General features: G+C 43.4%; 1 protein-coding gene across 1 annotated transcript; it reads left to right on the forward strand.

Moving 5' to 3' along the window:
* The first annotated feature begins 302 nt into the window (after window positions 1-302).
* NME5 (NME/NM23 family member 5) lies at window positions 303-9,385 on the forward strand. Its single transcript, XM_077186587.1, has 8 exons — window positions 303-425; window positions 641-907; window positions 1,906-1,946; window positions 2,046-2,212; window positions 3,604-3,809; window positions 4,171-4,271; window positions 5,283-5,401; window positions 7,731-9,385. Exons 4-8 carry the CDS (start codon window positions 2,084-2,086, stop codon window positions 7,800-7,802), a joined length of 627 nt encoding a protein of 208 aa, XP_077042702.1. The 5' UTR covers window positions 303-425; window positions 641-907; window positions 1,906-1,946; window positions 2,046-2,083; the 3' UTR covers window positions 7,803-9,385.
* Window positions 9,386-14,424: the final 5,039 nt, after the last annotated feature.

Here is a 14,424-nt window from a genome sequence, read left to right on the forward strand (position 1 = left end):
CACCGGGAGCGCCGGTAAACAAGCACGGGAGGTGACACCGGGGCACTACGGGTCATGGTGGGTGGACAGTGGATGCTGCACAGGCATCTGCCCATGGACAGGGAAATGGGGAATGTGTAGGCAGCAAACGCATTGGCACGACGGCGCGGTAAAATTTGGGGAAAATCCCCAGAGAATGCGACTCCCCAGCTCTGCTTAAAGCCCAGCTCACGATGGTTTAATGCACAAAACAGTAAAGGTTTCCTATTCGTTACACCTTTTTTGCCCCTTAACCGTGAAGTGGCGCGGGGAGCCGCTGTAATTGGCTCGCAGCGCCGAGAGCCACCATTAGAGCTGTGGCTCGGGGCAGCGCTCGGGCTGTGAGGGAGCTCCCGCCCGCCGCCGCTGCTGAGGCGCGTCCGCAGGAGCCCTCCCCACAAGCGCTGGTAAATGACCTGGAACGGCTGCTGGCTTTTCCTTTATTCTTTCCCCGCCAATAAATCGCGCTACGGCGCTTCACGAGCGTTTGCTGTGAGCGCGTGGCTCCCTCAGCAGTTCTGAGCGTAAGGTGAAACCGACATAAAGCTGTTATTGTCAGGGAGGAATGAGGTTTTTGAGATGAGCCCCGCAGATCACGGCACTCCGCCCTTTATTCCCGCAGCACACGCGGAGCCCATCCCGGGGCAGCCACGGTCTCCCGTTGTGCGCGCCGAGCCCGCGGCGATCCCGGGCCCTGAGGCGCGCTCCGCCTCCGCCGCCATCACCGCACCGCTCCCGGCCGCCATCTTCGTCCCGTCCCGCCGAGGCCCGCGGGCGCCATCTTGTGCCCGGGGCTGGCCCCGTCATCGCCCGGCAACGGCGGCGGGTCCGGCGGAGTCCCGGAGGCCGGGATAACAACCGGGATAGCAAAGCCGGGCCGGGCCCCAAGGCAGGTGGATTTAGGGGTTACAAGCGGACTTTGCAGCAGGGAGCAGCCAGGCAGGGTCTGCGTGCCTGGGTCTGGTGCAGGGCGGATGGAGAGAGCCCGGGAGCGTGGGGACACGGCGGGCAGCGGGCGAGGGAAGGGCTGCAGGTGCCATTGTGTGCAGTTCTCTGAGGCTCTGTCAGGATCCCCCGCAGAACCTCTGCTCCCAATTCTCTCTAAAAGGTTAAGAGAGCTGAGGGTGTTTAGCCTGGAGAAGAGAAGGTTCTATGGAGGCCTTCGACCCTGTCCCAGTGCCTAAAGGGGCTCCAAAAGAGATGGAGAGGGACTTGGGACCAGGAGAGGGAGAGGCAGGAAAAGGGGGAATGGCTTCCCACTGACAGAGGGCAGGGTTAGATGGGATTCTGGGGAGCAGTTCTTTAAGGGTGATGAGGCCCTGACACACGTTGTCCAGTGAAGCTGTGGCTGCTGCATCCGTGGAGGTGTTCAAGGCCAGGTTGGATGGGGCTTGGAGCAACCTAGGATGGTGGAAGGTGTCTGTCCCTGCCCATAGCAGGGTGGAACTGGATGGTCTTTGGGGTCCCGTGATGAAAGGGTTACAAATGGATGCACAGGTCTGTCAGAAGCCCCCTCACTGGTTCCACCACTCACAACACAATTCTGTGCTCTCAGCTTGCCAGTGCATCTGCTCAGTCAGAAAACCAGCACTTTGTCTGGAGCCCATGAATACAGGAATTAAATAACCATTGAGAAGTTACCCCGAGGCCTACGATGAGCCAGCTCCAAGTCATTAGTCCCACCCACAGACCTCATGTGTGAGGATACAGATCTGGGGTTTGAAGGAGCCCATGGTGGATGGAGGGTGTGGGAGCACAGGGAGCCCACATCAGGGTGTGTGATATACAATCCTCATACATTGTCCAACTTAGTGAATAACAAAATTAAATTTTGGCCTTCTCTTCCACAAAATGCCACTGCACTGAAAATGGGAATGTGAACTACAGAGTGCTAACTTGTCCAGAGAACATCTCATGGATTTTGTGAGGTGGGTGTGGCCCTTTCTGTTCCTGGAGTACATGGTGAGTGTCACCATAGGTGACTGCAGTAGACAAATTCCAAATGTCATGTGCTGGTTTCGTTGCAGTACAAAAGGGGCAAGTGAATTCTAACTTAGAAGCCAGGATGGAGGTCTTAATGCCTGATCCTCAGATTTATGTGGAAAGAACTCTGGCTATCATCAAACCAGATATCATTGATAAAGAAGAACAAATAGAGGATGTCATTCTCCGATCAGGATTCCACATCCTTCAGGTAACAGTCTGTGCTCCAAAGAAAATAGCTGTAGTTTATAAGTCAGGAAAATATTTAACTTCTAGCAATCAAGCCAGTAACTAAAAGCTTGTGTGTCCAAAAATCGATTCATGTTGTTCATGTCATTAAACATTGCTGCCAGATTCTGTAAGGAGATGCTTTTTGGTGCATGGGATGGAACAGAGAAGACCATCTATATTGCTGACCACAGGATACACAGACTTTATTAATAAACTCAGATTTAGCAATCATATGGAACAGATGTGTGAGCTTTGGAGCAACTCTTTGGAGAGTATATAATTCAGGTCTTGCAAGATTTTGTGCAGTGTGCAAGTGGATATTAGATAATTAATTGAATTCGATAGCTGGCCAGTTGCAGCCTAGCTAATTTTTTGTTTCCATTGTTTTTACGGTAAATAGACTTTATGAATATTGAAATGAGCTTATGAATATTTAAATATGCCTGGCCGGGCGGCCGCTGGGAGGCGCTGCTCCCTCGCACCTGTGGGCGGCAGGGGCCCCTCCTCCTCCTCCCCGCAAAGTCTTGGTTTGGTTTGGTTTTGGTTTGTTTCGTTTCTTTCACTTCCTCCCTAACCTCTCTGGCTGTTTTATTTATGTGCATTTATTATTTGTATTTATTTATTTTTGGATCTCTTGGAGCTACTCCAGAAGAGTTAATGAGGATTCTCCCTGGTCTGCAGCCCCCCTGCTCATCAGAAAATGAAACAAAATAGATTTTTTATTTATCTAATTGCAATATGTTAGTAGAGTCTTCTGATGTCTGCAGTGACTTTTGACACCAAAATTATTAGGACTCTGAGTATATGGAACTCTTGTGTTGTACAAGTTTGAGCTCAAAGAACCCACTTTAAATTTTTTTTGTTGACTGTGGTTTCTGATAAGTTCCCAAAGTTGTCCTGATCCTGGCCACCTGCAGGCTAGGCAGCTATTGGGAGAGTCACAGAGCACTGAATAAAAAATAGAACAATTGCATAATTAACAGTGTGGGCTGGAGAGAAACTTCTTTAAAAGTAGAACATTATGCTGTAGCAGCTGAGTAATAAAATCCTGCCCTTGTAATGCTCTTTACTTTTTCTGTACAGTGCTCTGTCATCTGGCAGCTACAATGGCTGTAGTTTGCCTGGGCTAAAATCACATCTTACTCAAATGGGCTCTTTCCTTAATTAACTTGGAAAACTTCTGCTCTTTGTTACTCTCTATCTAGAAGAGGATCATATCTGGTTAATCAGAGGAATTTCAGAAGTTACTCTGTGTTCTGCGCTTGAAGATATGACTGCAGGAGAGGACTCTATGCTGCCTTTAATGCTCTAACCTGTTTCAATGTAGCAAGCAAGTTTAATTCTTTTTTTTTTTTCTTCTACACTTTATAGAAACGGAAGCTCCAGTTAAGCCCAGAGCAATGTAGCAACTTCTATGCAGAGCAATTTGGAAAAATGTTTTTTCCTAATTTAACAGCTTATATGAGTTCTGGTCCTATAGTTGCTATGGTTCTTGCTAGAAATTGTGCAGTCTCATACTGGAAGGAATTGCTTGGACCATCCAACAGCCTAAGAGCTAGGATAACTCACCCTCACAGGTAACTCACTGACTGGCCTTGGGCAAGTCACTAGGATTATTTTGTCATTCTTTGGATTGAGACCAGAATTCATTTTTTAAAATGTATTTGTTTGTACAGTACAGACACAGGCTTCTTATCACTTCAGTTTTCTGCAACAGCTTTTCACTGTTGTTTTTCAGTATGCAAATTTCACCTATTTTATGGGGAATTCTGAGTGTACGAATATTAAATTTTAGGTAGCTACTTCTTATGTTTAAAACAAAAGCAAGCCAATGTCTTGTTAATTAGTCCATAACTCTTGCTTTTCTGTGCTCTCAGGCTGCAGAGGCTTGGAAGGGATTGCAGTTGCCCTCCAAGCAGTTATCTCCCTTGTTTTCAGCTTAAGAGCACTCTATGGCACTGACGAGCTGAGGAATGGGCTCCACGGCAGTGTCAGCATCTCCTCAGCAGAGAAGGAAATTCGGTTCATATTTCCAGAAGGTAAAATGGTGCAGTTGGTTCAGTGCCAGTCCTGGGGGATGGAGCTCTTCCCTGTCCTGCCCTGACTCCAGATACAGCTGATTTAGGAGAGGCTGGGTTTGTTTGCTTTGCAGGATTGTGGGTCTCTTTATGTATAAACTGACATTTTCTGCTATGAAAGGCTTACCAAAAATCTGTCTGAAGAGCCAGTGTATTTACAGAGATTGCTTCCACTTTTCAAACTCTGCTCTGGGAACTGGAGCAGTCAAAGCTGGTAAATGAGAAGAAATGGGAAGCTATTGCACTCCAGCAAGTGTTTCTGGCACAGTCAGCCTTGGTTGACTTGAGAAAACTGACTCTTTTCTTGGATTCAGGCTGAGTAATTACTATTCAAAAGCAGCTGCATGCTCACATGACAGTGCAATTCCAAAGTGAAGTGCCAGAGAAAAGGGCTTTAGAACCTGGAAAGGCTGCAAGAGGATCTCTGGTTTGTACTGTGACAGGATTTGCTCTTTGACAGAAAGATGCACGTGAAACTGCTAGAAAAAGGTGTCTACTGATACTTTTTGTCAGCTGTATCAGTGAATTTAATAAGATATGTTGCAGTTCCTTACAAACCTTACCCATTGTGTAAACCATGTCTCTTCTCACCCTGACAAACAGAGCAAGACTAAAGGTGACATTTTTAGGGTCTTCAGAAACCAGCTTCACACGAGAAGAAGAAAGTTCTAAACATGGGATATACAGTTTGTCTTCTGCCCCAAATGCATCTTCAAGGATTCAGGTTTTCCCCAGATGATCTGACTTCCTCCCTTTTCATAATAGACTATAATTAGTACAGTTACCTCAGGGACATAGTAAAGAAGTTTAGGGAGTTTCCTTGCAGTGTGTTGTGGGAGAAGCTATAACACCCATGATGTATTATTACCTTACTAAGGAAAAGAGCAGCTGACATACAAACAGCCTTTGAAAGGATGTTGTGTTTCATCACTCCAGAGGCTGCTTTCTAACAGCTGTGCTTCCTCCCTGCAGCAATCTTGGAGCCACTTCCCACTGGACAGAGGGCTCGGGATTACCTGAACCTGTATGTGAAGCCCACGCTGCTGGCAGGGCTCACTGCCCTGTGCAGAGAGAAGCCAGCAGACCCCATGGTACGTGCAGGGTCCAGCTCTGGGTGCACTCACTTGCTCTTAGTAACTCCCTGTTCATAGCAGAGCTGCTCTGCTGGTGAAGAGCTGTGCTGTTTTAGCTCTCAGCTGATGAGATACTCTAATATGTGGTTTCAGTAAGTTGGTTTGTTTGTTAGAGATGACACAAGAGTGTGTTTTAAGTCCCTAAACAAAAACAGTTTTCTTACATCTGGAAAAATGTGGTTAATGTATTTTTGTTAAAGCTCCAGTCATTCACACCAGTAGTTATTTAAGCATGCAGATAATTAATCTGTGCAAGTTGCTGGCAGTTGTACAGCAACTGATGTAATGATTTTACATCATTATCACATTTATAGTCAACATTGCATTTTTCTAAAGGATATTTTTCAGAAAAAAAAGCCTTAAAAATCCCTTGGGATGTTCCTATGGACTATGTGACATAAGGCCATGTTTAATGTACTTTGATTGTTCCAGCTTTGTAACCTGTTTACTTTATCTGTATGTCTGGCACTGTTACCATAGAAATCTAGAAAACAGAGATGAAGTCCATTCCTTTGCCCAAAGGCCAAACCAATTCTATCTATTCCTAACCTAACAAATGTGTGTCTGGCCTGTGGTTTAGCACTCCAAATGATGGAGAATCTACAGTCTCCCCAGGCAATCTGTTTCAGTGCTTAATTATACTTGTTAAAAGCTTTCACTAAAAGATAGCCTAAATCTCCTGGCTCCAATTTTAAGCCCATTACCCTTTTTTCCTTTTACTATCCCCAAAAGACATTGGAGACAATGTAATATCTTTTTTTTAAGCAACCTATTGCATATTTGAAGAGTATTCTCATTTTCTTTCCCTTCAGTCTTCTCTTTACTGTATTAAATACTGATTTTTCTTTTTTTTTTCTTTTTTTTTTTTTTGTTTTTTTTTTGTTGCATATCCCATCTTTCTAACTCATTGTTTTGGCTTCCAGTTAATCTGCATTCTTAGCATAATTTTCTAGTCAATTATGAGGTATCTAACAGTAACTTCATAGAGACAGTGCTTTCCTTCCTTGCTTGTAAGAAAGCTGTATGAAGCAGTGTCAGCAGCTTTGCTAAAAACATTTTATTTGCACCTTCTTTGTTGTCCATAATGTCTGTGACCTTGTAACAGAAGGAAAATAGTGTTGATTTGATACAGCTTCAGAAATAGATATTGCCTATTGCTTTTCAGTTTGTTTTCTGCTAGTTGGCTTACAGGGAGACTGTTGGAATGCTTTTTTTCCTGTATCCTTTTCTTCTTTCCTCTCCTTTTGGAGATGGCATCAGAAGGTGTCTGTGCACTCAGAAATACTTGCTGTCAGCAGAGGTTTTCTCAACCAGTTCCTTAAGCAATACATGATAAATTAATTTGGTTCAAATGATTTGAGGATTTCTTTTTTTCCAAAGTAATTTTCCTAGGAGGTTTTGTGTTTTGGGCTATTTTGTTTGTTTTCCATTTCTGTCTTGGGTTCTTAGTACTGAGCTGTTGTTGCTTTACCTGTCCTAGTGCTCTGCTTGGCTCTCCCTTTGCAAACCTTTTATTCCTGGTAGTAAAAGCAGAGCGTTGCTTACCTTGCCTGTCTGCTGTTCTGTCAGCTCTTCACAGTGTGGTATGAAGTTTGTTGTTCTCAGCATTCCAGAAACCACTCATCAACAGCCTGGTGAAGTAAATAAGGATGTGTTAAAAACTTTGCTTTACAAGTGGAGAAATCGAGGCAAAAGGTTAATTTGCCTAAGGCCAGCCCCAGACTGGCAGATGGAATTAGGACCCAAGGCATTCCTGACTCCCACATTTTCATTGAAGTACGATGCTGGAAAACTTAAAAGATGAATTTCAAAACGCAACCATGTTTGGGTTTTAGGTTTTAGGTACTGTAAGGTGGTTCAGTGCAGAAGGCTGGCACTCTTAATGAATGATTACTGGATGAAGTATCTCTGTGTTGTCAGCAGTAACATTTCATTAAGCAGTTTCATACATATTCTGCAGCAGCATTCCAAAACAGAGCTGGCTGAATTATTTGAACTATGGCTCAAATGGTCTTAGACTTTCACAAAGATAAACATTGCCAGGACAAGTTGTCTTCTAAAGGTCATGGTGCATAAGCAGTATAGGCTGGGAAGATTTAACTGAACATTTTTTAAAAACAGGTCATCTGCATGTCCATTTCCTTCTTAAAGGGCTGAATTTTGCAGCACAGTAGGAGAGTATCTGTAGCAGAGCTTTCAAATAATGCTTTTATAATATTCTGCTATGAACTTAATAGAAAGCAAGAGAAAGCTGAAAGCATTTGGGTTTTGTGTTTTTTGTTCACAGATTTGGCTTGCTGACTGGCTGATTGAACACAATCCTAATAAACCTAAGCTACAATATCACATCTCTCAGTAAGAGCATCAGCAGTGAGAGCCTGGTGGAAACCATCTCACACATTCCAAGTTACAGATGTGTATTGTCATTTTTGGGTGTCCTTTGACTGTATAACCAACACTGTCTAAAGTAAATGCATTTGTCATAACTGCTTGTGTCCTCATGGGATAAATAACCCTACACTTAACCAGGATGTAGTGGTTCTAATACCTTCTCTACTGACAAAGGGAATGTAGAATTACACAATAAATTTATGGCATTGGGTGATTAGAAAAAGACAATGTTTTCAGTGGGTGTGACTTACTGCTGTTGTCCACATTTTTCTTAGGCTGTGTGGGAGAACAAAATCATTTACAGCAGTGTGGATTCCCAAATGAAATCCACCTGGCCTGTGCTTTGTGAAGCCAAGGGTTGTGTTTCAGCAATTTTTTAGCATAAATTCAGTTATGAAGGGAGGTACTTGGATATAATGTAGAAAACAATTACTGGAGGCATGCTATCAACTTTGGAATTTTAATTGCTGATGACATCACCCAGCTAAGGTTGTCCTTGAAGATGATTCACTTAAGTCTGATGTATTTTGTCAGAATGTAATTTGAAGGACTTATTTGAAGGTACATTCAATGCACCTTTCCCAGCTTGGTGGCAAAGGGCTCAGGGACTATAAATAACAAGAAGATGTATTTTTGTCAAGGACTAAGGTTGTCTTCCAACATTTGTTTGCAATAAAGGTGCTTAATTGGAACAGCTCACCTTAAGAGTGTTTTCTGTATTCTCCTGCTCCTAAATGTACACAAATTTCTGTTGTTTTCCTCAAACTTTCATGTGTTCTGTTGAAGAATTTCACAAGAGTGCTGCTCTTCCACAGGCAATGGGTTAATCCCATGCTATTGCCTTTATGAAGTAACTAAACTGTTTTTTGGGGATGTGGGGCTTTTTCATTTTCTTCAAAGAGCTGTACTTATGCTGTTAACTTCAAGCTTTGTATCTTATGGTTTGACTGGTTATAATGAAGAAAACTGTAATTTTCATAACTCTGAAATAAGAGTATGCTTGACTAATACTAAATAAACAAGCAATTTCATAATTTGTTTCATGAAAAAACTTGCTTCCCCAATTTGTGTAATTATGAGAAACAGAAGTCATTTTTCTGTAACATCAAACTTTGTTGAAGTGAATTGTTTATCCTCTCAGTGGAATAAGCCACTATTGCCAGCCCAGATAATAAACATTTAGAAACTGGTCCCTACAGTACCAAAACCTAAAAATCTTGGGACTGCCAAGATAAGGAAAAAAAAGAAAGCTCAAACCCTCAAATAATGAAGAATAAAAGTATGAGGTGGTTAGAAATACAGTAAACAGATCTGTTTTCAACCAGTTTATTTTGCCTATAATTATTGTCCCCATATGTGTCTGATTGCTCCAATTACATTTGTGCTTTGTGGTTTCCTGTCAGCCAAATAAAAAAATACATTTTCTAAATATGTCAGAAATGAAAATCCAGTAAATTCACAAGGCATTCCCCTGTATTTGGTTAGTTACTATGACATTTGCCTGCTTATTTTGATGTGCTACTGTTTGACAATAAATACATCTTTAATGTTCCTGCTGGAGTTTTCAGTTTTGTTTTTATGCCAGAGCTGTGTTGTGTTGGATGAGAGTGGGTGGGTCCTTACTCGGGGGGTGGGAGCCAGGACAAAGGCAGCTGGGGTTGCAAATGTCCCCTTTGTCACCCACACAGCACAGACTCTGTCATTCAGGTGTTCATCTATCATGGAATTATTCTCTCATGTGGGAGCTAACACCTTCAATTGCTGGCTGCTGTTTGCTTCCATTTTCCTAAGAAAAGGTGGAAAGAGAGAAGCTGCCTTTATGCCATGGGTGCCATCGTGCCTCCCTGTGTCCCTGCACACAGGACAAGTCTTGATCAGCAGATGTCACAGCTGAGATCCCGAGGAACTGCATTGGCAGGGGTGTGGGCAGAGGGTCATTGCCGGGAATGTGAATGGCTGAGCTGCCTGATCCCGTGGGGGGAGCTGTGACACCACAGGAGAGGCACGTGGGGCATGTGCTGCTACATTTCTTGTGGACTTCGGGCTTTTTATTTAGCCCAGAGTGGTACAGACTTGGCCAGGGTTATAAATCTGTTGCACAGAAAATGTAGCTTTGGGAAAAAAACCCAGATTAACGGAAAGATGTGTTTCCATTTGATGTCAGCAAGGTGAGATATTCTCTGTGGGAACAAGTGACCTGTCCTCTCCCTCTGTCAAGCCAAAATAATTACCTTGCCTTTTGAGTTCTGTTGGGCATTTTTAACTTTGAGGGAGTTCATTTTAGTTTTACTGCCTGAGTGCTGGAATGGGGAGCTATGTCCATAAAATGAGCAGTTCAGTCTGTTTCCCATAATTCTGTTTTTTCAACAGAGCTCCTCCTGGAACTTTGCTTATCATATGCTTGCTATCACCTGCACTGGAAGTTGTTCTTGGAACTATACAGATTGAGCTAGTCTTGAAGTATGTGATTGTTCAGCCTTCCTGTCTCACAAGAGATTTATTATCTTCAGGAAGAGTTAAACTGCCAGGAACCTTGGACATACTTTAAAGATGGCAGAAGCCTCAGCCAAAGGCAGTTTCCCATTGCCTGCATCTATCAGAGCATTCCAGCGTGCCAAGCTTCAGAAATGAGTCCCTGGCCAGAGCTTGGGACTGTCATTCAGGAGATTTAAGATTGTTTCATGGAGATTTGCAAACTCCTGCTTTTGTCATGTAGGAAAAGAAGAGAAGATTTGTGTTTATTCCTTCATTTAAGCTATTAATCCTGACCATCCTTTAAACAGTTGATGAGGGTCAGTGTTCAGTCATTCAGTCAGAGTATTCAGATCAAGATGATTTGTGTTCTGCACAGTAAATGTTGGCTATTTTTGGTGGTACCCAACAGCAGCTCATCCTCTGAAAATGTGAGACTGGTTCTTCAGTTTCCTTTAAAAAAACAAAATCAGAGGATAAATATTTTTTTGTTGTTGGAAAGACTTTTTGCACATCATATAAAGATCATCATAAAGAGATAACTTGCAATTGTTTTTGCAGTGCTATTTCCTTTTAGTAGATTTGTCATTGGACTAGAAATAGGACTTCAGTCCTCTCTACTAAAAGCAAAGCTGTTTTGCTTTACTCAAGCAGACTTGGCACAAGCCAGCATGGCAGTGTCACCACCACCATCACAGCAAAGAGCTTGCTGGTTCTGCTGTTGGTGAAACAGGAAAACCTGCTGCTTTAGGATGGTCCATCAAGAGCAGCTGCCTGCACCCAGAAACCTCCCCTGGTGTGGAGGAGCTCCTCTGGGTGTGGAGTGTGTCAGCAGCAGTGACTGATGTGTGCAGTCTCCTTGGGGGGATGCCTGTCACAGCATTGTCATGCTGCCTCCTGCCAAGTGATCATGGGGACACTGCCAAAGCTCAGGGGAGAGGTTTTTGTTGGTCTTCTGAGCCAGAAATGAGGTATTGTGAGACAGAGCAGTTGGTGGGAGAAGAAGGCAGTTTGCAGACAAGTGGGTGAATGATACTCTAATAATGGTAACACTGAAGGATTGGGAATTCAGTTCAGTGCTTGTGAGTGTTTTAGGGCTGAGGGAGGCAATGCTTTCTCACAAAGATCTTCGTGCAGTGCCTTGCTGAGTGTGCTTATACTTGTCTAGTGTGGCATCAAGTTGTCCCTTGAGAACTCCTGAGAACCCCATCTTGCTTAGCTGTGGCGCTATTCTGAAGCATGATTATTAAACAAATAAAACCAAAACACAGCTCTGATATCATGTCTGCAACTTTGTTACCATCATATTTAATTTATTGAAAAGTCTTTTCACCTGGGATTGGAGTCAGCCTGGATGGATCCTGTGTGGCCAGAGAGAAAAGGCAGCTGGGTGCAGTGTGTTGGCTGCAGACTGCCTGAGCGAGCAATCATGCGTGAACTCAGCCCAAGTTCCAGGGAATTTTTACGTGCAAGAACCTAATTTGGCTCTAAATTCTCCTGGCTTTAGTAAACTACTCTAAAAACCACCCATGCTTCTTTATCATCTCTTTATAATCAATGCTTAAGCTCTTATTTCCTTGCTAGGGGACAGTTGTGTTTTTGTCATCCTTCCAGAACCTGCACAGATTGTCAGGTTAGGAAATTCTGCTTTGTCAAAAGCAACATCTTACTGCTATGCTGGCTGGTGGTTCTTATCTCTCTTAGGTGTTGTAAAGTGTTTTCTTACTGGGTGGCATTCCTGGTGCTGTGTGAATGAGGCAGTGTTTTGTCCATGTTTAGCTTTGTGCCAGGCCTGGTCTCTGTGTGAGAAAATTCCCAGCAGCGTTTAACGGACGCGTGCGGACAAATCTCCTGCACGCCCCATAAAGCACTTTAACCATGGGCCACCATAAAGCACTCATTACAGAGCAGTGTTTAAACTTCTGAGATTAACACAGTCTCTCAATTGCACTTACTTATTTTTATAATGTGTAATTTAGCAACTGAACTGTGAAAAGTTATGGCATAGCAAGGTCTTCTTAAAAACAGTGGTTTCAGCTGTGCTTTTAGGTGCCTTCACTGTAAATCCAGAGCAATTCTGTTAGTTAAAAGAGAGAGGGAAAATGGGATCGTTTCTGGGAGCTGCTCAGATGGTGTATGTGCATCTGAAATGTATTGTCAAGTGTTGGCATGGCACATTTTCCACATTTATGGAAAGCAAAGAGCTTGTGCCTGATTTCTCAGGAGCCAGACTTGGACAATGCTGTTCCCTGCATGCAGAACAATTTGGCAGTTGCCATTTTGCTCAGGGAGTTGTGCAATGCTATTTTTGCCTGGATGAAGAAAGTTTGATCAAGCCTCTGTTTGAAAACCAGATGCTTTTTCTGTGGCCAACACACATCTAGATAGCCATGAGATCCTTGTTGCTAGTTCCCAACTGAACTATCCCACGAGGCTATTTCAGAATACTTGTTTTCTTCCCAGCTCTTCCATGTAAATATACTGAATTGGCCAGCAAAGTTTTGACCGTGACTGTCTTTGTTTTGCAAAGTTCTCTTGTAAACAGGCTCTGTGGGGCTTCCCCAAATAGCCCCATCAGTGCAACTGAATGGGAGCAACAAAGGCATAGGAAATGAAATGTCCATTCCTTTTCTTATTCATGTAAATGATAGTTCATCATACTGTTTATTAGCTTCATATAGTCAGGATCTGTGATGGTTCTTAAGGCTTTTATTGCTTTTTTTTCTCCTTTAATGAGCTGCAATAAAACATTGCCTTGCCAGGGTGCTGACCCAGTGCTGAGGCATTCTCCAAACTTAGCATTATTATTGGTATTAATTAGTCATTACCCATCACAGCACAGAGCAGCCATGATATATCCTAACCAGTTATTCTGTCTCTCTGCAAAATGGTCCTTTTTAAGATTATTTGGGATTCCTGAAATGAACAACTTCAAGTCATCCATAAACCTGGTTTTAATAATGATACCTGGTTTCTTTATAATATCTCTCCTCAGTGGATGGGCAATGATGTACAGAGGAACTGGCAGTACACAGGTGGTACAAGTGTGAAGGTAAAGAATGGAGATGTGAAAAGTCTCCTTGTGTCCTCCCTTGGAGCAGCAGGAGGATCTAGAATCACAGAATCATGGAAAACAGGGGCAAATGCACAAGCAGATGGTTACTGAGTGTGCTCTGTGGAAGTGCCTGCTTGGAGGAAGAGATGGGGAGTTGGACACCTGTGTTCTCAAGGTCTGCCAGTGCTTTGGTGCTTGGATCACTTGGCATCTTACATCTTGAATCATTTCTTTGGAATCTTTTCCACCTGAATATGGGTAGAGGGTTTCTCTCTGTGGTACCAGGCTTTAATGAAGATAACTCTATCACTACAGTAATGCTGTTGCAAGTCTGTTAATCACTTCTGGACTCCACAAGGCAGTCATCAAAAATTAGTGGTCAGTTTTCTTTCATCTCTGGGAGTGGAATCAGGCAGAGCTGGCAGGGCTGTGAAGCTGTGGGTGGAATGAGCAGGTTTGTGCACAGCTCCTAGGTGGGAGTAATTCCTCCCCAGGGCAGAGATGGGTCTGTGGCTGGGAGGATCTGTGCTCCTCTGCCCCAGCTGCACCTCCAGCTGTTTTCTTTTGTCTTCTGTTCTGTGTTGCTGTCTACAGCCACCAAAGGTGATGATCCAAGGGGTATTTCCTGACACTGTGTTTAGAGCTGTGAACAGAACAGGTAGAGAAAAGGCCAGATGAGGACATGTGTGATCCTCTGCTGGCTTCCTCTGCTCCAACAACACAAAAGTGGAATGTTTCCCTAAACCAGGACATCCACCCTTCAGAGCTCTGGCTGAGCTCCTCTCAGCTCAGCCATGATCACAGCTCCAGGAGGACTGGCCTGGGCACAGAGAGCAAAGGCTGACAGAAAATTAAAATTTGGTAGCCATTTTTATTCTGCTCCAGAATAAAAATTTGTTCTATTTTAAAAATTTATTCTATTTTCTGACAGAAAATTAAAATTTGTAGCCATTTTTATTCTGCTCCAGCTGGCGGGTTTCTTTCTTGGTACAAAGAGTTGATGACTTTCATCACCTGACATGAGAGAAAAGATGTAAGGTAAAGTATATTTTTAAGTGGAACT

Source organism: Agelaius phoeniceus, chromosome 15, assembly GCF_051311805.1.
Source record: "Agelaius phoeniceus isolate bAgePho1 chromosome 15, bAgePho1.hap1, whole genome shotgun sequence".
Taxonomy (NCBI): domain Eukaryota; kingdom Metazoa; phylum Chordata; class Aves; order Passeriformes; family Icteridae; genus Agelaius; species Agelaius phoeniceus.